The 25,278-nt window shown below is 43.4% G+C and overlaps 2 protein-coding genes across 4 annotated transcripts in view; one reads left to right on the top strand and one right to left on the bottom strand.

Moving 5' to 3' along the window:
* CENPK (centromere protein K) overlaps window positions 1-5,520 on the bottom strand; it is a 102,312-nt gene extending 96,792 nt beyond the window's left edge. For 2 of the 3 annotated variants that reach the window (XM_075932390.1, XM_075932391.1), the window contains exon 1: window positions 5,385-5,491. Coding sequence is in view for 1 of the 3 variants with exons in the window: in XM_006117003.4 (XP_006117065.1) it covers window positions 5,385-5,387 (3 nt within the window). In the remaining 2 variants the exon portion in view is untranslated. Of the gene's footprint in view, window positions 1-5,384 lie in introns of all 3 variants that reach the window. The other variant, XM_006117003.4, reaches the window with a different exon arrangement.
* PPWD1 (peptidylprolyl isomerase domain and WD repeat containing 1) lies at window positions 5,381-24,785 on the top strand. The gene is given in 12 exon segments (XM_075932385.1): window positions 5,381-5,524; window positions 5,527-5,694; window positions 6,939-7,041; window positions 8,203-8,303; window positions 9,047-9,167; window positions 11,987-12,434; window positions 13,206-13,396; window positions 14,455-14,644; window positions 17,897-18,078; window positions 20,192-20,273; window positions 22,794-22,976; window positions 24,428-24,785. Coding segments are annotated over 12 exon segments (2,052 nt in total). The 5' UTR covers window positions 5,381-5,385; the 3' UTR covers window positions 24,572-24,785.
* The last annotated feature ends 493 nt before the right edge of the window (window positions 24,786-25,278 follow it).

Here is a 25,278-nt window from a genome sequence, read left to right as displayed (position 1 = left end):
GCTGACCAGTCTACTAAAAAATTTACTGGCAAGGGTGTAGGGGGGTGGAATGTGTGTAGTCAATAGCATTAACCTATGAGCTTTTGCTTATCAGTTAACCAACTACACTATTATATCCTGTAAAGTTTGTCACTTGGTGTTTTTATTTATCTGTCTTAACTATCACACATTTCGTGAGTTCTGAAGTTTGACCCGCACTGTGCCTGTCCCACACTAGTCTTACTCCGTCGTGATTTGGGCTAGTTAACGTCATAATGGAATGTAGTCTAGTTATACCGCCTTGGGCAGCAGGGAGAGGGGGGTCCGGGCCCGCCCTCACTCACGGACCCCAGCCCAGGGCCCTAAGGACTCAGACCTGACATGGTCCAGTCCGGCTGGTGGGCCTTCCCGCCGAAACACGCCAGCCCACGTGCAGTATGCAAATGCCCCGTCCTGGGCTGCTTCCTCTACCCTTACCTGCCTCCCTTTACCTCGCTTCTCTTTTTCTCCCACCTTCTCCCACCTCCCTCTTAAATCACCCACATTCTGGCTCAGAGTCCTCCGTCCCTGGCAGGCACCACCCTCTTCTCTCCTCCCCCAGATCCCGTCCCCTTGCCCACATCACTCTCCCGCCACACTCTTCTACCGTTTTCCCGGGCACCGCTCCGGATAGCTGTCTGGCAGCACACAAGCACTCTGCACATGCACAAACCCCGACTCACCGCCCCCCGACCAAGGCTGGCACCAGAATTTTTAAGGTGTGGGGCAATAGTATCCTGGCACACCCGGCTCGCCACGCCCCATACATGGCTGGCGCGGGGGGTTTTGGAGTGTGGGGCATTAGCGCCCCATCACACATCCCTAGTGCACACATCCAGCTCTAACTACAGAGGTGCAGCAGTAGATGATCCTGGACCCAGCATAAGCCAGGACTGAGCTGGGCTCACACCAGGTCCCAGCAGCTCGCTGAGATCCCGCATGAACAGGGGTAGCTACCAGAGCAGCCTCTGTCCTCAGTGGGGAGAGGCTGTTCTGTGGCAGCCTCCTCTGCCTCCCAACCTCTACACTGCAGCATCTGATCATCGTGTGGGGAGGACAAGCTGCAGCACGGAGACAGTGCTGGGGTGGTGGAACTGGTTTTTAAGGTGGCTCCCCACAGCACCAGCTCCTTCTCCCCCCACCGCACTTGCTGCCTCTGATACAAAAGCACAAAGGGGGGGGGGCAAGAAGTGAGTAGTCGACTCTACTACTCACAATCACACTCAGGATGAAAGCTGGGGAAAGAACAGATCATTACAAAGCAGCCTACTACAGGATTATTCAACTATCCTCTAAAACAGTGGTTCCCAATCTTTTTGATACTGGGGACCAGTAAACCCATTCACAAGCTTTTGGAGGACCAGTAACATTTATTTGCATATACATTAAGCAAATGATGAATATGCAAATAAATTGTGTCGCTGGCCCTACCTGTCCAGCGGGTTGTTCCGCTCCCCCCTCATGGCCCCAATCCCAGATGCTTTATCAGCCGCCGCCGGCTCCCCTGGCCTTGTCCGACGCCAGGCGTTCTCCATCGGTGCGTCCGGCCTTCTCCCTGGGTTCTAGTGTCCGTCAGATCTAGCCCCACCACGTGGGAGCATGCCCAGCAGAGACACTGCAGTGGCGGGCTCTCTCCCAAGAGGACCGCGCCACTGCGCTCGGCAGTGCAGGATGCTGCTACCCAGTCACACAAATTAATAGGATCATGCGTGGTAATTTTTCTAAGGACTGGTATTTTTTTTCTAAGGACCGGTACTGGGCCGCGGACCACACTGAGAAACCTGCTCTAAAACATCTGGATGTGTTCACTGTTGGCGACAGGATTATAGGGTAGACCAGGGCTGGGCAATAATTTTTTGCTGGGGGCCACTTCGGAAATTTTTTGAGTGGCCACGGGCCACACAAGAAGGGGCATGGAATCAAACTATGATTGGGCTGGGGGTGAGGGAGTGCCTATGTCCCCACCCCACTTTCCCCCAAGGTGCACCACCTCGCTCCCACACCCCCAGGCCATAGAGCATGGAGAGCGCCCCAAGCCTTCTCTGTTCTCCCCCATACCCTGCGAGCAGCATACGGCGCTTCAAAGCACCAATAAGAGCCTGGGGGCAGGTGAGTGCGTGACTTTTCCTCCCGCCGTGTCAGGAGCACATGGCGCTTTGAAGCACCATGCACTGCTCACAACGCGGGGGCGAAGCAGAGGAGGCTTGGCCCACTACCTCACCCTTAGGTCCCAATTGGCCTGGGGGCAGAGGAGCAGCAGGGCCTCCGCAGGCTAGATCCACCCGTGTGGCGGGCCGGATTGGGTCCGCGGAGGCCCTATTGTCCACTCCTGGCAGACCAGTAGGATCTTCCATAAGGCAATTCCAGTGTTGCTATTAGACAAAAATTTGCCTTGTCAACTTCTATTCATAGACCACCAAAATTCTCTCATCTTTACAAAGACTGCTTGCTTTGACTGGGCCTGTATATGAAGATATTCTCTAGGTCTGTTAGCGTGTAGCCGTTTACATGATTAAACAATAAGCCCAAGCACATCAATTAATCCTAATGGTTGTAGTAAGTTAAGGGTCAGTAACATGGAGTCAGCAGGCCTGAATAGAGGCCTGTAACATGAAAACAGCAACAGGCCTGCAATCTAGTGAGCAAGACTTTGGTTCAGTAACACAAGAGCCAAGAAAGAGGCCCTATTGATAATTGTGTGATTGTGTAAATTAGGTCGAGCATGGAAGGACACAGGGAGGCACTGGGTATACAGACTGTAAGCCAAAGGGGAGTAACAGAACATCTTAATAAGAAATGTCTTGGTACAAAGACTCCCTAAAAATGAATGCACATACCGACCTAGGTTCAGGACCGGGTCGAGACTGACAGCATGAAGGATAGTAAGGAAGCCCCCCTTCCATAAGGTGAGGGGTGGTATCTAGGCAACAGAGGGTGGCAACCTGGTACGTAAAGAAATGATGTAAGTTGTTTGTACCTGTCTATAAAAGAACACCGAAAAAGGTACTCTCCAGCCGACCTGGGGGGGGGTACGCACTAGGCACCTGAATGGCAGGTGTCATTGCCTAAACTTACAGAATGCACAGTAGCTTAACTTTGACTAACTGCTGTTAATATCTGATATATGGCAATAGGCCTGCCTGGTGCTGGTATCTTGTCAACGCGGGCCACAGTGCCCAGTGGTGTAACATTGTACTGATCTCTGTTACCAACTGGTAGAGCTTCGCATTTGACAATAAACTTGCTCAATTGATTTCAAACCTTGCCTGCATCTGTCATTTCCGGGGACTCTCAGAGATCTCCTGTGTTGACCCAAGTGCACAGGGTCTAACACTCTGATAAAGGGAGTACTGATTGTTACGCACACAGAGAAAAGTTTATCATCACCGACAGAGTGGAGGTCCTGTCAGGAGCGCGCCAGGACGACCCTGACCAGACGACACTGATACTGACAGTTCAGACCACCGAAGGTACCAAGGTACAGAACACTGAGGAACGACAATGGTTACATGGTGCTGGGACTAAAACAGTTCAGTTAAAACTGTTCAAAATGGAGGCAGTGAACTTTTGACCCAAGGACTCCATTTTGATCAGAATGCCTGTCAACAGATGGAGACTCTGGACTGTGCTAGCTCTTACCAGCCAGAACTGATTTTCAGAACATTCAATCACCTCAAGGTTTCACACCACAGACGCAATTTAAGGCCCTGTGCAGCTGTTGAGGGGTGTTGCTTCTTCCACCCATGCTCCTGTCAGCATCAGACCACCACAGCCGTGACAAGGAAGGGAGAAGAGCTACCATCAATGATCAGTGATCCAACCATCACAGAAGTTCTTCGCACGGATCTCACTTGGAGTTCCTCCCTGAGAGCTTTCAATTAGTTCAAGGGTAGTAGGTCCCAGGCTTTGGCAGCACAGCACCATCCAGCCTAATACCACCGACACCTCTGAATGTAATAGGGGTTTACTTTCTTGGGGTTCTTTCCTGTCTTCTCTTCTTTTCCTCCTGACCAACCAGGAACATTTGGGCCCAGGCTTCATGACTCCCTCATGAAATCCCTACACTGCTATTTAGTCACAGTTGAGTAAGGATGCTTACTATCATCTGTTATTGTTTTAGTTCATATATGAAATCCCCATTTTCCCAATTATTGTAATTTAATTCCCTAATACATTTGTGATCTTATTTTAGAGTGTTCTTCTTTATTCATACATCAAACTGGGAGGATGCACTGAGGGGGTACTCCAACCAATGACAGATGCGGGGAAAAGGGGCCTGCATCCTCTGAAATAGGGAGCCCCCGATATAAAGGGTCATTTTTTCATTTCTATTTTCTTAGTTGCCCTGGCCCCTAGATAACAACGCACACACACACCCTTACTGCCTCCATATGAGAGACAGCAAAGGAGGTGGGGAGGTGGGAACCAGCGTGCACGGGGAGTGGAGTGGGCTCAAAAGCTGGCTCTGTGCAAGCACCGGCTCCTGCTTGCTTCCCTGCATATAAACGCATAACCAATAAAAAAAATCCAGTTGTTACACACTTACACACATTTGTTAGTGTCCCTAATACACATTTGATAGTGTCCCTAATATATTCACTTGCTAAAATTTTGCAGTATTTTATCTTCTTGGTAGCTTTAATATTTTGTCTAAATTAGGAAACGTGATAAATGTTGATTTCTTAGTTAATACTTAATAAAGATATTGATCCCTAACAAGAGGTTGTGAAAAAAGTTTGTTGATATAGATAAGAGCACAGAGTCTGTAAGAAAAGCACATGAATCAGAAGCTTCAGAAAGGTACTGGAACCAAAACAATATCCGGGCAATCATTTTGGATAAGGAAACAGAAACCTTCTATCTCCACTTATGAAATGTGCACACTTGTCATTACTGCATAAAACCAGGTTCGGCGATTCTTGTTTTGAAACACTAGGAGCCCAACCCCCCATCGCCCTCCAAGACAGAAACGCTTAATGCTCCTGCAACTTATTGTGGGGAAGATGGATTGTCCCTGTAAAAACCAAGGCCCCGTTTGCTTTGCATGGCCACAAGAGCACGCACCTTTGCCCCCACGGCGTTTAACCATCACATGGGCATGGGGAAGAAAAGGGCTTCAGAGTCAGAGGGGCAAGCGAGGCGACGCCGCCTTGGCAGCCCCAGGGAATTAGCTCAGGCGACGCAGAGCGGTGTGGCGGGAAGAAACCGGTCCCGCCCCGCACAGCAGAGCTAGCGAGCGGCTGCCTGCTCTCCCGGAGAGCGGCCCCTGAGCCGCCTAGGGACTTGGGGGGAGCTACCAGGGAGCCCCCGCAGCCGGCGCTGACACTCGGGATGGGGGCCCTTGGAAGGGGGGAACAGCCCGTTACCATGGCGAGCTCCAGTCCTCCCGACGGTCAGAGCTGCTCCAACGCCCGTCAATTCTGCGCGCGCTCCGCTCTCACTGGTTGTGTGCGGATGACGCCCGAAGGCGCCGCCGCTTCACTTTCCGCCGCGCGGATGTGTCGCAGGGAGTGACGCGCACTGACATGGCCTCCGCGGACTCGGCGCGCAAGAGGAGGAAGCTCGAGGAGGCAGCAAGAGCTGCCGTAGGCGGGGATGAAGACGAGGGGCCGGAGGGAGAGGAGCGGTGGGTTGGGCCCCTCCCGGGGGAGGCTGCTCAAGTCAAAAAAAGGAGAGGTAAGGCGGGGAGCCGCGGCCGGGGCATGGAGGCAGTCTGGGCGGGCGGGCGCTGCGATCGCTCAGAGGGCTGGTCGCCGGACCGATGATAACCGCCTGCAAGACTCTCGCACCGTTGGCATTTCTAAGGGTTTACTGTAAAAACTGCCCCCAAGCGTGTCTGTGCTCCAGCCTTGATGTGCGATCCCACGTGCGCATGAAGAGTAGCTGGTCCGCTCGAAAAATAACAAAAATACAGGTTGGATCTCTCTGGTCCGGCACCATCGGGGAAGCAGAGAATTTGCCAGCTCAGGTGAGATCTTATGCCTGAGGCTCCCAAGTGCATCACCTGCTGCTGGCAGGCTGCCCCAGCAGGCACCCTGCTTTGCCCTTCTCCAGCCTGGCTCGCCCATCTGCTGTCTCCCTGAGCAGCAGAGGCTGGAGCCCCGTGCATCCGGCCCCACAGAGCTCCCAGGGCTGCTGAGGGGCTCTGGCCTTTGCCTTGAATTCCAGTGGGCTGCAGTCCCACACTCTCGGGGGCTGCCACAGTGTCTGGCTCCATGCTCAAATGGATAGCTGTGGGGCTTCAATTCCAGCCTGTGGTCCACGGGACTGCTGCCAGGCTCCGGACCTGGCCTCAACCTGCACTCCTAGAAGCTGCTGGAGGACTCTGGTGCTGTGCTACCGTGGGACTCTGGCTTTGACCTGCGCTGCCGCAGGGCTCCGGCTTTGGTCTTGCACTGCCGCCAACTGGGCTGCTGACCCTAAGGCCCCGACCCAGCTGGCCCTCCTGCCTTTAGGATCCCAGGCTTTCTGGTCCATGAGCATCCATGGCCCTGCTAGACAACAGATGTTGCCAGACCAGAGAGTGCTGTTTTTTGGAGATAAAATTGGTTCCTTTGTTCTGTCATTTTACAAGGCAATTGGGAAAATGTTGGGCCCCAGCAGGTGAATTTCATGATAGTGCTGTAAAGTCTTGTCTTAAATATGTAGAATTGGCTAAGAATAGTATGAGGATATGGAATCCTAGAACTGGAAGGGACTTTGAGAGGTCATCAAGTCCAGTCCCCAGTCCTCACGGCTGAACCAAGTACCATCTAGACCTGATAGATGTTTATCTAACCTGCTCTTAAATATCTCCAATGATTTTGATTAAAACTAAAGCAGGTAAATTAAACCAAGAGTTGTTAATAATGGAGAGCTGAAGATGTGATATGATATTTATTGAAAGAAAATAATTTCTACTTTTCTCTTATTTTGTTCAGTTCTGGAATTTGAGCATGTCTATCTTGAAAATCTTCCAAGTGCTTCAATGTATGAACGCAGTTACATGCACAGAGATGTCATCACACATGTAGTGTGTACTAAGTGAGTGTTTTGTTTTGAACAGTCTTACAATTGCAAAACTTGTATGTGTATATGATAGGGGTTTTTTTCATAGAAACTTTACTAATTGAACCTGATGTTTTTGGAATATGGAATTTAACTTCTTCTGAGCTAATTCAAATACGTTTGGTTTGATTAAAGACCCAACAAATTTTAAATTGAGCCCTTTTTTACATAAGTGTAGTATCATGTAATCCCCAGCCTATTTTTGAGGTTTTAAAATCCCATTTTCCTATTAAACTACTTTTGCCATCACTATTTCTGTATGAAGTACTGAAACAAACTATATAAGTTATATGTCAAATACAATCGCACGGATAAAGTAAATAAAACTTCAGAGACCGAAGAAATGTTTCTAACTTCTTGTAATTGCATGTTACTTCTAACAATATTAGGATAAAAAAATCAGACTGAAGTGTGATGTTTAAGTTGTTGTAGTCTCTTTACAGATCAAGTTACAGAGTGTGGGAAGGTAATACAGGTTGGATCTCTCTGGTACAGCACCCTTGGGACCTGACCAGTCCCAAACGAGAGTTGCCGGACCAGGGGAGGTCTCTCCCCTCCTGGCCCATGCTGAACTGCTGCCCTCAGCTAGGGCTCCAGCCCAGTCCTGCTGCTGCCTGCCTGGCCGTGGCTGCTGCGGCTAGAGCTCTGCAGCTGGGGCCAGCCCCCAGCCACTGGGGCCAGAACTCCCTGCTGCCCTGCCTACCTCTCGGCACAAGGCTGTGCTCCAGCCCTGCAGCCAGACTTTCCTGTACCTGGGCTCTGTGGTCCAAGAACATCTGTAGTTCAGCAGAGCCACATGTTGCCAGACCAAAGAGTCCCAGTTAAGGGAGGTACAATCTGTAACTTGCTTTTTAACGATTAATACTGAGGTTAAACTGCTACTGTACACTTTGACAATTGTTTATAGTAAGATATACAGAATATTTTACTAATATGCAAGGAAGGTCTTGATGCTAGCAGTTAACTAATAGCTGCAAATGCATTATATATTCATGTTGTACTTTTCTGAATGAAAGAAAAAGAGGAAATGCATATGCATCACAATAGCTATGCTGTACTAGTGAATTGATCTTGTGCACCATTATTGATTCTTCCCTTTAGTTTCTAACATATCAATTGATATATTTATCATTGCAGGACAGATTTTATCATAACTGCCAGCCATGATGGACATGTCAAATTCTGGAAGAAAGTAGAAGAAGGGATTGAATTTGTTAAACATTTTCGTAGCCATTTAGGTAAGACATCATATTTGTTTGATTTGCTTGTAATAGAAAACAATTTTTCTTTAACTATTACTACATATTACAAATAGAATATAGATAGTAAATAGTTGTTCCATCAGGTATTCTCCAAAGCTGGAGAATCTGGTGCTAGTAAGATGCTGAGGGCTTAAGACTAACTGTGGAAATAAACTTGAATGTTTGTTATGTGTATTGTTCACAGGTTTCTTAACAATTTATTAAAATAATTTTCTGTGCTTCATTTATACTTTTAGAATTTTACAGTATTGTTCATGGTAACAGTAAAACTTGAAAATTGCTATTTTTAATTAGATGCACCAATCAGCTTTTAAAAAACATTTAGATTTCTTCTAAAAGTTTAATTGCTACCATTAACTTCAGCAGGTATGTTTCAATATAAAAATATTAATAGTTTCTGAGCCCAAAAGCCCATCACGTGATAAGTGGGATGAGTGAAGTAATTTAAAAATATTAATTTGATGTTGAATCATTAATTCTCTGTACAGTGACTAATTACTCCAATGCAATGAAGCCATGAATAATGCAATGTAGAACTTGTTTATTCTGTACTAATTTTAAAATACAGATACTATATATAACAATTGCAGGTTCTAAAATCTTGGTATCAGATATTTGGAACATCCCTTCTTTAAAATGGTAAATACAGTTTTCAAGCAAAGCATGCCAAGTATCTGTCTTTTACATGTTTTAATATTATATTGGGTTTATTGTAACAGGGGTCATTGAGAGTATTGCAGTTAGTTCAGAAGGGGCATTATTCTGTTCTGTTGGGGATGACAAAGCAATGAAGGTATTTGATGTAGTGAACTTTGATATGATCAACATGCTGAAACTTGGGTAAGTTATGTCATTCCGTAAAAACATTTTTGGTGATTGTGTTTTGAGCACTTTGAATAAAAGTTAATTAAACCAAATTCTGTTTGATTACTTTATGCAAAAAAAATCAAAATCCAATCAGCCCTATTTTAACTGACTTACGGGAATGTGTGCTATTAGAAATGTCTCCATCAGCTCAGAGATTTCCTGATATATGTAGAATTGCAATATACATAACTCTAATTCCTTTCTGTAAACAGTGTGCAGGCAAAGTTTTCATGTTTTTCAATAGGAATGTAAAATCCTAATTAATCAGTTAACCAGTTAAATGCTAGATTAACCTAAAATGTAACTGGTTAACCAACTAAGCGGACTCTTAGCCTTGAGGCTGCTGCTGCCACTGCTGGTAGCAGGAGCCCCCAGGCCTGTTCCTGGGGCTGGGGTTGCCAGTGGCAACAGAAGGTGATGCTCCTGGTAAGAGTGATGCTTCCTGGGTTGGGTAACCAGTTATCTCTTCACATCCCTACTTTTCAGTAATAAGATGCATCTGATGTTCAAGGATATATGCCACGTGGCATATGACAGGATACAGGATAGTAGTCCTATCTCATGATAAAAGAGTAAAAACAATGAAAAAAACAAAAGCTCTGTTAACAGTAAGTTCTTATCAGGTCTTTAGTATTTCTCAATCTGAAAGTGTTGTATCTACAAAGGCCTTTTTGTACCACACTTATTACTGTTATATCTGAAGTTAACGTCATGTTTCTATTTGGGGTAGTTATTTTAATTTTGTAATCCTATTGTCAGTTTACCTTACCTTTTACTACTTACTTAAATATTGAACAGTGCACCTTAATATTGAACAGTGCACTCACAACCAGTTAAAGGGTAGGAGCTACCATTTTTAATTTTTAACTGGGGAGCCACTCACAGTGTGGTCTCTGTTCTGCCATTGTGATAGCTACTCACTTGATTTCTGCTTCTTAACCAGGTTTTAATCTCTGACAGATCATGACCAAAAGTATTTTGAAAGTCCAAAATACTTTTATCTATCAATTCTTAGGTATTTGTTAATTGAGTGGTCAAGGAATTCTACAATAGCACATTTTTTCCCTGTGGCTGTACTGGTTTCTTTGTATTATATTATGTTGACTGTTGATTTTCATAATTCTAGTTTTAGTGTTGTTTCTGCTAGCTTACCTGATGCTGAAATATGCTCATTGGTCTATTATCCCCAAGATTTCTGTTAGCACCCCTTTTAAAGATAAGCATACCATTGGCTATTCTGGTTCATTTTAGGATGTTTTTGTAGCAACTTAAACCATTTCATTTAAAAATATTTCAGAATTCTTGAGGGATATAATTTGGTCCTGGGGGTTTGTAGCAATTATAATCTATTTGATCTCTTTATTAATCAATTTGTAATATAGTCCTGGTGATTTTATTGCAGGACTCAATCCTGCTTCTATTAAATTTGATAATGAAATTCCCTTTGTCTTCAGTTGCATCAGAATCTGAGGAGCAGTTTCAAAATAGAGAAAAAAATGCCACTGAATAATAGAAGTTTTGTGGTAATAGATATTGTAGTAGATCACCACCCTTTTTTGTTTTTCCACATTTACCTTCTGTACTCTCGCTTATTGTCAAAACTGCTTTGTGGAGCCATGTGGAAAAGAAGAGATTGGGTAACTGGTCCACCTGGAAGGAGTACTGCAGAAAGGGATCTAGCGGTTATAGTGAACCACAAGCTAAATATGAGTAAGCAGTGTGACACTGTAGCAGAAAAATCAAACATGATTCTGGGATGCATTAACGGATGTATTGTGAGCAAGACACAAGAAGTAATTCTTCCACTCTTCTCTGCACTGATTAGGCTTGAGTTGGAGTACTGTGTCTAGTTCTAGGCACCACATTTCAAGAAAGATGTAGAGAAATTGGAGAGGGTCCAGAGAAGAGCAACAAAAATGATTGAAATTCTAGAAGACATGATGTATGAAGGAAGACTGAAAGAACTGGGTTTGTTTAGTTTGGAAGAGAGAAGATTGAGAGGGGACATGATAGCATCCTTTTAGGTACTTGGAAACTGCTACAGGGAAGAGGCAGAAAAATTGTTCTCCTTGACCTCTGATGATAGGACAAGAAGCAATGGGCTTAAATTTCACAAAGGAAGTTTAGGTTGGACATAAGGAAAAACTTCCTAACTGTGTGGTTGAACACTGAAATAAATTGCCTAGGGAGGTTGTGGAATTTTCCTTACAGGAGATATTTAAGAGTAGGTTAGATAAACGTCTGTCAGGGATGATCAGATGGTGCTTGGTCCTGCCGTGAGGCCAGGGACTAGACTTGATGACCTCTTGAGGTCCCTGCCAGTTCTAGTATTCTATGATTTATGGGGTTGGCTACTAAAAGGTACTTTCCTTTCACAATACGCCACTGAATTTTCATAGACCAAATAATTATCAGAGCTAATAAATAACACTTCTACCCCGAAATTGACTCCTATATTTGATTTCAAATTGATTAGTTTAGTTAACTTGAAGTCAGGGAGGTAACTTGCTACCTATGTCCTGGACTATCAAATTACTGATCTCTCTGAAAATAATACTGAACAAAAATGTAGTCATTGCATAGACAAATGTGTAGCAAAGTGTTGTGTGTAATATTGATGTAGCTGTGTTCCTTCCAGAATATTAGCAAAACAAGAGTGAGGTAATATCGTTCATAAGACTAGTTAAAGATACTATGTCACAAATTTTTTCTAATTACTAAATTATTATGCATATCTAGATAAATCAAGGCCTGCTTATTTATTTCTTTTTTCCATCCACTTTCTGTTCCAGCTACTACCCTGGCCAATGTGAATGGATATACTGCCCTGGAGATGCCATATCTTCTGTTGCATCTTCTGAGAAGAGCACAGGAAAGATATTCATATATGACGGTCGAGGAAATAACCAGCCTCTTCATGTTTTTGATAAACTCCATTCATCTCCTCTTACTCAGATACGGCTAAACCCCACGTACAAAGTAGTAGTGTCATCTGACAAGTCTGGAATGATTGAATACTGGACTGGGCCTCCTCATGAATATAAATTCCCCAAAAATGTGAACTGGGAGTATAAAACAGACACAGATTTATATGAATTTGCTAAATGTAAAGCTTACCCATCCAGTATATGTTTCTCACCTGATGGCAAGAAAATGGCCACTATTGGTTCCGATAGAAAAGTTAGAATTTTCAGGTTTTTGACTGGAAAGCTTATGAGAGTCTTTGATGAATCCCTCAGTGTGAGTTCAGTTTTTCTTCTGCTTTCTGTTCATTTTTGGGGGGGGGGGGGATTTATATTAATTGACTTATCAGTACCTTTAACCCCTTTATCACTAATTTTTGTAAAGGTGGATTTTATTACTTAACTTACAAAGGAGGGTTTTTCTATATTCATGTCTTTTAATCTTACACTTCAAGTGTCTCTAACTTCTACACATTAATCAGTGCTGAATATACTTAGAAATTTAATTGCTGTTTTTCATTTAGAAAATTTCATAATTTTTGTGCAGCTAGATTACCCATTTGCTAGAAGACATTTGGGAAAATATCTGGTCTAATCAAAATCAGGGGAAAAATAATCTTTTTAAAGTTTGATTTGTTTAGTAAGCTTACTTTTTATTTTTTGCCTATGGTCAGATTTTGATAGTTGAAAGAAAAATAATTCTAATTGTGTATATTTCAGTTTGTGCTATAGCTAAAGGAAATACTTGAATCACTCAACTACTTACTGAAAGTAGGGATGTAAAATCCCTTTTAATTGGTTAAATGTAACCAATTTAAGGTGGGGAGGAGAGCACGATGGTGCTCCAGCCCCCCGCCAATTAATTAGAACTGGTAAATCTCACCCATTACGGGTAAGGCTAACTGGTTAACCATTCTCATCCCTAATTTAAACATGTGAGTAGTTGAGTAATCCTACTGAAATTAAAGTTACGCATGTGTTTCAGTACTTTGCTAAATCAGAACATTATTTTGCATCTGTGCCATTGATGATTGTCTTGTCTCTGTAGATGTTTACTGAGCTGCAACAGATGAGACAACAGCTGCCAGACATGGAGTTTGGCCGACGTATGGCTGTTGAGCGTGAGTTGGAGAAGGTGGATGCAGTCAGGTTAATTAACATAATTTTTGATGAAACTGGACACTTTGTGCTCTATGGAACAATGCTGGGTATTAAGGTCATAAATGTCGAAACTAACCGGTAAGTCTTATTCCAACTGTGTTTATGCACCTACAAATAATGGTTAGTCTCTCAAAGTCTGATTTCAGCATTTTTTTTTAAACATTCTTGTTCCATTTAAAATTTTGCAAGTCAACAGATCTATTTCTTGAAGGGGTCATTGGTTTAAATTAATCTGAAAATAAACTGTTAATTTACCAAATACTGAATTTTGTGGCATAGAACTTATAAACTGAGAGAAGATATTCATAAAAATAATTGAAATAAGTATTTTGTACAGACAGTTCATTTCTGGCAACTAGCAAATACAATATGACACACTAATGAAAAGTTAATGAACATTTTGTTTAAAATTCTATACTGTAGAACAGCCTTGGCCAATCTGCAGCTCTTGCCCCCCAAAAGTGCGGTTTGGGAAGCTGCTCCTGCGTCCCCCACTCCCTCCAACGGCTCTCGCCGGCTTCCCTCAGCTTCCCTGTGCTTACCAGGTTGGAGCTGCGGGGTTTTAAAAATGGCACCCAAGATGATGGCCATCTTAAAGAGGCAGCCTCCTTTAAAAAAAAGTTTTTTTAATTATTATTTATGGTTTTGCTTGACAATTCTGTTCTGGGGGGGGGGGGTTGTTGGTGGTGTGGGGTTTTTTTTGTTTGTTTTTGTTTCATGGTTGTTTTTTTTTGTGGGGGGGGACTTGACAATTCTGATGTGGCTCTTTGCATTTTTTCCGCCGCTGTTTTGGCGCGCTCTGTTAAATGGGTTGGCCATCCCTGCTGTAGAATAATGAGGATCAATTGGCTGGGATTTTTAGGGTAGGGAATTCTAAGTAGTGGTGTATAGGGTTTTTTTTTGTTTGTTTTTTAAATAGCAATTTTGAAAAGGGGAAGCATTGTAAGTAAACTTGTAATAGCATTCCCTTCCAACCCCTGCCTCTCTGTCTATAGATACACATATAAGTACATATTTGATCAGATTAGGTACAGAGTTTCCTGAATCCTTCTAGGAATCTAGTTATGGCTGGAGGGGAGAGAGTTTAATGGTAATCTTACCTTTTTGTTTTTGTTTTTAAACATCATGTACAATAGGTGTGTTCGTATCTTAGGCAAACAAGAAAATATCAGGGTAATGCAACTGGCTTTGTTCCAAGGTGTAGCAAAGAAACATCGTGCTGCAACCACTATAGAGATGAAAGCATCTGAAAACCCTGTTCTTCAGAATATCCAGGCAGATCCAACAATTGTCTGCACATCTTTCAAAAAGAACAGGTTTTACATGGTATGTATGATTTCTGTTGGAACAATTTAAATCTTGAATTCACCTTTTTGTGTGCTTGTATTTGTTTTTTAAACCTCTTCTCCCATACTTTTTAATGCTTTTTGTCTTAAATTTTGGCAGTAAAACAACTTTCCCAGACAAGTTTCCTTAAATTGCAACAATATTTCAGAATTTTTAGCTTAGCTATATCTATGAGTAGCTTTATGGACCTTCCGTTTTTACTGAGTTGGTCAGGCAATTGTGAATCTTGGTCTACTTGTATATCTTAAAATATGTGCTCCTCTTTTTGCAATTAGGATTTTTATAGCTATATTTATATATAACCATGTCATTATTTAATAGTGGCTGGGAACACCAATGAAAGATCAGGATTAATTTGTGCTAAACTAGGGGTCTCAGACTCAGCTGGAGGAATTGCACAGTCTGTCTCGGGAGTATGGGGTGGGGCAGGATGCAGCCTTAAGGATCACCAGGTGGGGGGTGTCTGGTGCTACGCAGCAGCAGGGGACAGGCTCTGCAATTTCTGTTGCTGCAGAGAGAGCAGGGGTCCTGATCGCTGCTGCTGCCCAGCATCAGGCCGCCCCCGGTAAGCTCTGAGACTGCATCCCTTGGGGGTCAGGGAGCAGGGCAGTGGTGGGAAGAGGCAAGGCTTGGGAGGCCAACATGCCCCCTGGTGGGGGTCAGTACTCCTAGGCAAGATTGCACAGGTGTTCCATCCAAGGATTGCCTGCAGGCTGGGAGTTTGAGATCCCTGTACTAAGCACTGTATAGACAAGTAACAATTTTGTTGCAGAAGTCTGACTGCCCCTTACTTAACTAGTACTTGTGCTTAAACATAATTGTTACGATACAGCTTCAAGTGTGCATACTCTATACTGTAAGAAGGCAGCTATAGTAATTAAGCACACAACTCAAAAATGCAGACCAAGAAGAAAAGTTGCTCAGGATCCAGCACCTTTGAGATTATCAAACATACAGAAGGTGTACAGTGTATTTTAGTGACTGGAAAAACATCTAAGACTTTATAAAGTACACATTTGATCCTGTATGCTGACACTCCTCAACTATTGGATCTTTATTGTGTATCTTCTCTAACTAGTTTTGTCTACTGCCTTTTGAAGACTAGTCTGTGGATTTCATTGTTGTGGCTAGAAATGGCTCTTTAAAAATATATATATATGATAGAAAGACACTAATTCAGAGTGTGTTTGTTCAAGAACTCCTCCTAAACCATAAGAGCTAGGACCACCAAATTTGGTTTGCAGCTTCCTCTTATCATAACTTAAACCAAGGTCAGGATTTGGTTGTGCCTGGAAAATGGAAAGTACCAGTAATGCTCCAGCAGCGGCCCCTTTTCATGGCAGACAGGGCTGGCCACAGCAAACAGGAGCTGTTGTACTCAGCATGAGCTGGGACCAAGCAGTCATGGCTTGCGCTGGTCCGTGACACTGCGCCACTGCATTTTAAATGTGGTAAGGGCCTGGTGGCTCTTACTAAATTGAAAATGAAGAGCCACAGTGCAGGTGACTCAGTCCTGGCTCCAGGCAGCTCTGGGAGCTACCCCCACTGCAGCTCTGCAAAGCTGTCCTTACAAATTGTATTGACTACATGATTAGTCTGATAACCGCAATTCAGCATCACTAGTGGGCATAGCCCCCAGAGCCTGTCTCTCCTTTACTCCCCCGTGGAGAAGCTGCAGATGATGGAGGGGTAACTTGAGGAGAGGAAATCCCCAGAACCTCACTCCTCCCAACAGCCTGCAGTCAGGGGCTGGCCGCTGAAGGAGTGAAGCTCACGGCCCATGACCTCCCCTCAAACAATTTGCAGCTGCAGCAGGGAGCAGTCACCAGAGTTTGTCCCCTTCCCAGACGGCCTGCAGGCCGCAGTGGTAAGTGAGGAAGCCGCTTGAGCGGGTGGCAACCTCTGCAACCTGGTCCACCCCAGACAGCCTACAGGCCATAGCCGGGGCAGGGGAGTTGAAGGGGTCAGTAGCCTCCAGAGCCTGGTCCCTCCCAAACATAGCATGTAGATCACGGGGAAGGGCAACTGGGAGGAGGTCGCTGGCAGAGGAGCATTGATCCAGCTCCCTCGGAGAAGTCGCTGCCAGAGCAGCACCACCCTTGCCACCACAGGTCGACCTAGTAAGCTGCCTCCTCCCTCCCAACTCCCAGCACCTGCCTTGAATCCTGCACCTCCAACTTGCCTTGACTTCAGCACTCCCTCCCCCCTGCCCTGAACCTCCCTGATACCTCCCACCCCTCTACCCTTAGCCTCCTGCCCTTCCTTACCCTCTGAACTCTCACTCCAGCCTTCATTTTTGAAAAATACAATAGTTGAAAACACATTTTTCATTTACTGAAAAAAATTCCTTCAGTTATAGACCCGAGCAATGGCAGGTACATCTGCTAATATTACTATATTAGTATGAAGACAAAATAGGAGAACTTACTGTGCCTCTGTAATGAAACCAAGAGATGTGTCCAACTCCACCTGATCCTAGCAGAAAGGTCATTGTCTGAGCATGAACATACTTCACATATACACATTGTATATTATTTCCTTTTAAAAAAAAAAAAGTATGTAAAGGTAGGAGGAAGAGATCTTACAAAGGACTACTTCAGTTTCCAAATATGTACTGAAGATTGTGACCCATTCATTTGTAGGTGTAAGGACAGTCAGGGTATGTCTAGACTACACCTCTCTGTCGAAAGAGGGATGTAGATTAGGCATGTCGAAATTGTTAATGAAGCGGGGATTTAAATATCCTGTGTTTCATTAGCATAAACATGGCTGCCACTTTTTTCTACATGGAGCTTTTTTGAAAAAAGTGGCAGTCTAGACGCGGATCTGTCGAAAAATAAGCCCTTTTTCAAAAGATCCTGTAAACCTCATTTTTTGAGGCCTACAGAATCTTTCAGAAAAGGGTTTATTTTTTGACACCCACATCTAGACTGCTGCTTTTTTTCGAAAAAGCTCCGTGTTGAAAAAAAGTGGCGGCCATGTTTATGTTAATGAAGCACAGGATACTTAAATCCCCGCTTCATTAGCAATTTCGACGTGCCTAATCTGCATTCCTCTGCCGATAGGGGGATGCTGTCTAGATGTAGCCTCAGAGTCTTTTTATTTCACAGATACTGAAATGTTAGAATATAGTATTTTATAATATCTTTCTGATTGATTTTTAGTGGGGAAGCATTCTATGGTATCTAAAAGCAAAAAAATATAAGTAGCAACCTTTCTTTTGTTTTTCAGTTTACTAAACGTGAACCAGAAGATACAAAGAGTGCAGATTCTGACAGAGATGTATTTAATGAGAAGCCATCTAAAGAAGAGGTCATGGCAGCCACTCAAGCTGAAGGTCCCAAAAGGGTTTCTGATAGTGCCATTATCCACACAAGCATGGGAGATATTCATGTCAAGCTTTTCCCTGTTGAGTATGTATTTGGTACCTTTTTTGAAATAGTTTTGCTTTGTATTGCTCTTTGAGTCTGGCTGTTATCCCACTTTCCCTGGTAACTCACTGTTTGTAATTTGATTTCTTCTCTCTGCCCCTGTCATTACATAACATGATTGCTCACATATTTAATTACATAAATCAGCAGGAAATGTTAGCAAATGAAGCAGGGAGGGCAGTGTTCTCCTTCGAGTGGTCCCTGTGGGTGCTCCACTCTGGGTGCTGGTGCATCCTTGCGCCTGCAACTGGAGACTTTTTCTAGCAGTTTCTGCTGTGCAGGCGCCGCAACACCCCCTCATGCCTTTGGAATCCATTAGGCGTGTGCGCGGCGTGGCTCCTCAGTTCCTTCTCTACCGTCCTTGATAACAATTAAGTCTGGGTCAAAAAATCTTTCAACGTCATCTCTTGAATTTATTCTTTTAACAGTAATGTGCAGTTTAGCCCATCTGTGATCCAGTCAGCAGTTTCAGTGTTAAAGGAATAGTAACTGTGTGGCTCTGTGCTGAGCAAGATATTTCTTTTAACAGTAGAACACATCTTCAAATGTCGAACTTGCATTAGATAGTATTGAACATGTTCCTTGATATACTCACTCACACTGCAAGCTATGGTTTGACAAAATGACTTTGGTAAAGGGATGCTAATTTATTGTTTTGCTTGTGAGTTGTCTGCTACGGCTGTTACGAACGTTGGTTCAAGTTTAACATTTTGTAATTTTATATATAGTATGTAAATGGAACATTGGGAGGAAATGCTGTGTAGTGGTTAATAGAGATGTTAAATATTGGTTAATTTTAATAGTCGAGTAACCTCATTAATTCTTATCAGTCAGTTGACTATTCTATAGTCCTTCAAGGGCAAGGCCGGCAGCCAGTGCTCTCCAGCCTAACTCCTAAGGAGCCCTTTGCCACTCCATGCTGCTGCCTCTGTATCAGAAGCAGCAGCACAGGATGCCAGGTGGGAGCTGATCCACGAGGGGAGGGAATTTAAAAACCAGCTTCCCTCGCAGACCAGCTGCTGTTGCCCCATAGTGCTGCCTTTGATAAAGAGGCAGCAGCACAGGGTGGCATCAGCCCCAGTCTAGGGGACAGTCTGAGTTCCTGGACCTGGAGTGAGCCAGAATTGAACCGGGCGGGCTGCCTGCCTGCCTGGCTCCTAATACACTTTAAATGCAGAGCCACAGCACGGGTAGGTCCTGGACCCATCACAAGCCAGGACTGAGCCGGGCTGCTGGCCAGCCTGCTAAAATATTTACTGAAGGAGGGGGATGTGAAATGCATGTCATCTATAGCACTAACCTATAAGTTTTTGCTTATTGCCTAATCAGTTAATCGACTACACCAGCGCTTCCCAAAGTTTGTTCCTCGGCCCACTACCAGTCCTTAGAAAAATTACTGCACATGATCCTATTAATTTGTGTGACGGGGTAGCAGCACCCTGCACTGCTGAGCACAGCCCTCTTGGGAAAGAGCCCGCCATGGCGGTGTCTCTACTAGGCATGGCTACATCTGGCGGGCATAAGATCCAGGGAAAAGTCTGGGTGCCGTGCACACTGACACAGAACACCCTGCGCCTGCTGATAAAGCGGACAGGATTGGGGCCAGGAGAGGGGGCAGAACAACCTGCTGGACAGGTAGGGCCAGTGACACAATTTATTTGCATATTCATCATTTGCTTAATGAAAATCCAAATATGCAAATAAATGTTACCGGTCCTCCGCAAGCTTGTGAATGGGTTTACTGGTCCCCAGTATCAAAAAGATTGGGAACCACTGGACTACACTATTACATCCCTGGTGGTGAAGGGCACTGGACTAGAACTTGGCAAATAGGCTTTCCTCCCTCCACTCTCCAGCTCTGCTTTTCATCAGCTGTGTGACCCTGGGCAAATTGTTGCACCCATCTACACTTCCTGGTTTTGTCTGTTACCTGTTAAGCTTATACAGTCTTTGGGGTAGGAATTGTCTTATGATGTGTATTTTGTAACAGCTGGTACAATGGGTTCCTAATTTCAGGTAGAGCCATTAGGACCATATCGCAATACAAATAATAAGTGTTATATAGTCTTGCCTTAAATTTGTTATGTAACTGCAGGTGCCCCAAAACAGTGGAGAATTTCTGTGTACACAGCAGGAATGGTTACTACAATGGGCACACATTTCACCGTATTATCAAGGTAATTTACAAAAAACTAATGCTTTTCCTATTGGTTTGTATGAGACAAAATACAGAGCATAAGATGTTTGTGCTGGTTAAGTCTGAATTTTTTTGTTAATTAAGCATGCTTTTGTTTCATAAAAACTTTCAGCCTTTACAACGAACTGTTGGCTTTTGAAGATTGTTCTGATTTATTAAGGTTATAGTTCAGTTTAAAACTAGTAATCTTGCTGGTAAACTGCTGAGCAAACCTGAAAACTGAGATATGTGCAAATCACAATGTACCCTCAGTTACAAACACCAGAGTTATGACCTGATCAGTTAACACACCACATATGGAATCAGAAACCGTTAAGCAGCAGCAGAGTTAAAAAATAAAGATCATTATTACCATATTAAACAAACTACTATGCAACAAAAAAAATGCTACCTTCTCCCCCTTTCTTAAAGTTTCAAAGCTGTACATTTTTAAAAGAACAACTATCAGAGTTTGCTCAGAATTATGAACAACCACCATTTCCGAGGTGTTCGTAACTCTGAGGCTCTACTGCACTATACAGGCAGTCCCCGAGTTACGCGGATCCGACTTATGTCGGATCCGCAGTTACGAACGGGGACCTCTCCCTGGTCTCCAGCAGACCAGGGAGAGGAAGCAAAGCGGCGGAACACGCGGGCAGCGGACAGCCCAGACGCGTCTGGGCTGTCCGCTGCCCGCGTGCTCCGGGGCTTTGCTCTGCTTTGCTCCCCGTCCCCCTGGTCTGCAGACCAGGGGGACGGGGAGCAAAGCAGCGGAACACGCGGGCAGCCCAGACGCGTCTGGGCTGTCGGCTGCCCGCGTGCTCCGCGGCTTTGCTCTGCTTTGCTCCCCATCCCCCTGGTCTTTGCACTGGTCAGTTTCAGCAGCAGATGAATCAGGACCCTTGGGGCAGAGCAGCTTGGGTGCTGCTGGGTTGGTCCAGCGGCGGCGCTACTCGACCAACCCAGCAGCACCCCGGCTGCTCTGCCCCAGGCGTCCCCAAGTCAGCTGCTGCTGAAACTGACCAGTGGCTGACTACAGGAAGCCTCTTCCCCGGGCTTCCTGGAATCAGCCGCTGATCAGTTTCAGCAGCAGCTGGCTTGGGGTTCTTAAGTTGATTCTATATGTAAGTCGGAACTGGCGGTCATTTTCAGCAGCGGCTGAATCTGGACGCCAGTTCCAACTTACATACAGATTCAACTTAAGAACAAACCTACAGTCCCTATCTTGTACATAACCCAGGGACTGCCTGTACCGAAAATCCTTGCTAACCAGGACAAAAACTAAACAAAGAAGCAAACAACCTGTCTACAAAGTCTTGGTTGTGCTTATCATAGAGCACATCATTATGCAACAATATTAAAAGTAAATTGCAATAAGTTGTGATGCTACATTCTGAGATTTTCTGTGAATTAGGCTATACCAGGAAAAAATTTTGAGACACGATTTTTTTTCTTGATCCTGGTCCTTTCCCTAGTTGAAATCATTTGGACTGCATCATTTTCCTGCAGAAGCTCTGACTTGTCCATGGAGGCTCTAAGGTCACCCATCCATTTTTCTTGTAAAGGTAGTAACTAGATTGTTAGATAAATGTGACAACCACTGACCTTCTTCCCTTCATTGACAGCAGAGCGGAGTTGTCCCAAAAGAGCAAAGTTAAGGCCAACAAAAGCTTTGTCTATGAGGAAGCATGCTCAGAAGTCACAAAAGGGAAATTTTGCCACAGTTGCTCCCAGCACTCAAATCCTTGCTCTACCTGGACAGTAGGTTCAGAGTCTTGACAACTTGTTTGCACAAACTGAAAAGTCTGAACAGCCCTCTGTCATTCCCCCACCAGCTTGAGATGGTTTTCAAGGTCAGGTCAGCCTTCTTTGCCATTTGAAATCCAGCAGGGAAGTCTGTCTTGAACCATTTAGAGTTCTTTGAGGAAACATTCTAAACTTCCCAGCCCTTGTTCTCTGGAGTAAAATTGTCAAGTAATAGTCCTTTAGCAAGGAACCTGGCATTCTTGCTGGTACTTCCTTCCAAGAGGAGGATCTGAGCTCCCTCTGGGATGTTCCCCTTGTGTTTACTTTCCAACTATATTGGACAACGAGAAGCAGGTGCTAGATTCCTCCCTATAAGAAAGGTGCCAGAAGACAACATGATCTAGGGAGAAGGGTCATTCTCTAGTTGGGAACCAAAAGAACAACAAACACACACTCCTAAAGGGAAGAAGAAAAGCAAAGTGGCCAGACTGCATAAGTGAAAAGCCAAGAGACATCCTGGATGCACATCCTATTCCATTAGCTCTGTTATACAACAAAGACCTCATCATAGAATTCAGAGTAGACACATAGGGATTAGGTAGGTCTGTGCTTTCTGCAGGAATGGAAAGCTTGTGCTTTAAACTTCAGGTAGATAACCCCTCCATGCTCTCTTGGTATGTTGCGAGCAATATATGTTAGAAGATCTTATTTCAGAGCCTTTCAGATTTATATGTTCCTACATCAGTATGTGATGATGTGTTTAATTCCTATGTAGGGTTTTATGATTCAAACTGGTGATCCAACTGGTACAGGAATGGGAGGTGAAAGCATCTGGGGAGGAGAATTTGAAGATGAGTTTCATTCAACTTTACGACATGATAGACCTTATACACTTAGTATGGCTAATGCAGGATCAAACACAAATGGTTCCCAATTCTTCATAACGGTGGTACCAACTGTAAGTAATATTTAAAATCCAGTTTAAAGGTCTGTTTTGAAGTTAAACCACGGTTGTACTATGTAAAGAAGCAGTTGTGCCAGTTCTGTAGTGAAAACGATGCTATTGTCCAGCTAGTTTTATGTATTTCATGTGACAGAAGTACATTGCTTAAGTTGGACTGAAAAATGCCCATTAGAAAGTGTGATTAAGATTGTGACTATGAAAAACTTCTGATTTGGGAAACAAGCCACATGTTTATAGACAACGGAATATTATAGCAGGAGTTACAACTAGAGATGTACACATGCAACTGTCTAAATGGTTAACCGATAAGCACATAGTTACAGACTGGTTCTCTGAGCCAGCGGTCACCCTAAGCTGTGGGCTTTGCAGTATAAAAGTTATACTGCAGCGCTTATAGCGAAGCCTTCCTGCTTCCAGTCCCAGTCCTCTGCAGTATTATAAGCTGAAACTGTAGAGACAGCAGTACAGGTAAATGCTAGGATTTTTAACGGTACCACAGTTATGTTTTTAAACCACTTTATACATCCCTAGTTACATTATCTGCTAACACCTGAATTTAATTATTAAAAAATACCTCTTTCTAAGACTGGCCAAAACTTCTGCATGGAGATATAGGAGGCATGGATACTGCTATTACCTTTGACTTGTTATATTCTGGCTTTCCGCAGCAATCAAGATTGGGGCCCAAACTCTGTTAATATTTTCATTTCTGTCACTTAGTTCACTGAATAATAGAAGTAGGAAACTTTTTAATGAGTCTTCAAGAAAACAAAACACACTTTCAAAATGCTGGAGCCTATGGATATTTTTAGAAGCAATCTGCATATGCACAGTAATTTTACTATTGTAGAGTCTTTCAATATTTTTAGTGAGTTATTTTAGGGGCATTTATAAACAGTAGCTAAAGTGGTATGGAGGAGTAATGTACAAGCAGCGAAATTTTATGAACCTATGATCTACTTTATATTTGTGAGCAGTTAAGAACTTTACCCATTTTCTGGTTGTAGTAAAAGTAGGTGATATTGTCTGAACTATGTTTCAAACATGTAAAAACTTAGTCTTAATATATAAATAAAGTAGGATGGAATTTATGCAACTTGATATTTCACTTAGAAAACTTTTTACATTATTGAAAGTGAATTAAAATGACTGCAATTTTGCCTAGCATGGTCTTCTGCTAATATTTAGGTATAAACAAATGAAGAATTTAACGTATAAGAGGTAACTAGATTTAGACACTTATAAGCTTTCACTGTATACCTTCAGAATAATCAACCATGAATACATATTGAAGTGCAAAACTTAATTTAATAACCCTTGTATACAAACATATGTGTTTAGTTATTCCAGCACTAAATCTCTCCCTGTCTTACTGTTTAACCTACAGAGTGCTTACTATTTTAACAAAAATTCTGTTTCTTCCCATCATCCTATCCTCTAAACAGCCCTGGCTAGATAACAAGCACAGTGTGTTTGGACGAGTAACTAAAGGAATGGAAGTTGTTCAGCGAATCTCAAATGTGAAAGTAAATCCCAAAACTGACAAGCCATATGAAGATGTCAGCATCATTAATATCACTGTGAAGTAAAACAATTTGAAAAATCTTACTTTAAAAATGTTGTGGGACCCAAAAACACAAACTGAGCATTGGACTTTGTTTTTACTAGTTCTTTAATCTGAAAAGCCCCAGAATTGAACAAACACCAACCTCTTCCACTAATCGTGTACCTGAAATGACCCAACCCAACTGTATTTTTCATAACTTTATATTTTTTAAATAAAAAGCAACTGTGTTTATTAAACTCTCTCTCTTGCATATTAAATTACATGTACTTGTACATTCAAAATGACTGAAGGATATTGCTTTTGGCATATGTCTGAGCATAAATATTAATCTAACGTCCCATTATTCTTGATAATGTCTTTTTTACTATCTTTCTCTGTGTGTTTGCATCTTCCTTAGAGTTTATATTTCATGCCAAAAATTAGTTTTCCTCATTGATTGATTGCTCTTCTAAACATGACTGTTCTTCTTACACAGTAATTTTAACTGTCAAAAAATCCGAGGCCCTAGCACAAGTGTGTGTGTGTGAGTGTGCGCGCGCGCACACCTACACACACACCAAAGCTGTTTTTGCCCTCTTTCAGTGAAATTCTCTTCACCCTAGCTCAGCAAACTTCTCCTTGGAGGATTTTGGAAAATATTGACGAGTGAATGCTGCATGTAATCTGAATTTCTACTCCTTGCAAAGATTTGTACTACCAATTTATTTTGGATTGCTGCTGACTGCGCCA

This window comes from Pelodiscus sinensis, chromosome 6 (genome assembly GCF_049634645.1).
Source record: "Pelodiscus sinensis isolate JC-2024 chromosome 6, ASM4963464v1, whole genome shotgun sequence".
Classification (NCBI taxonomy): domain Eukaryota; kingdom Metazoa; phylum Chordata; order Testudines; family Trionychidae; genus Pelodiscus; species Pelodiscus sinensis.
The sequence above is the reverse complement of the archived record's forward strand: the minus strand, read 5'-3'. Positions and strand labels throughout refer to the sequence as shown.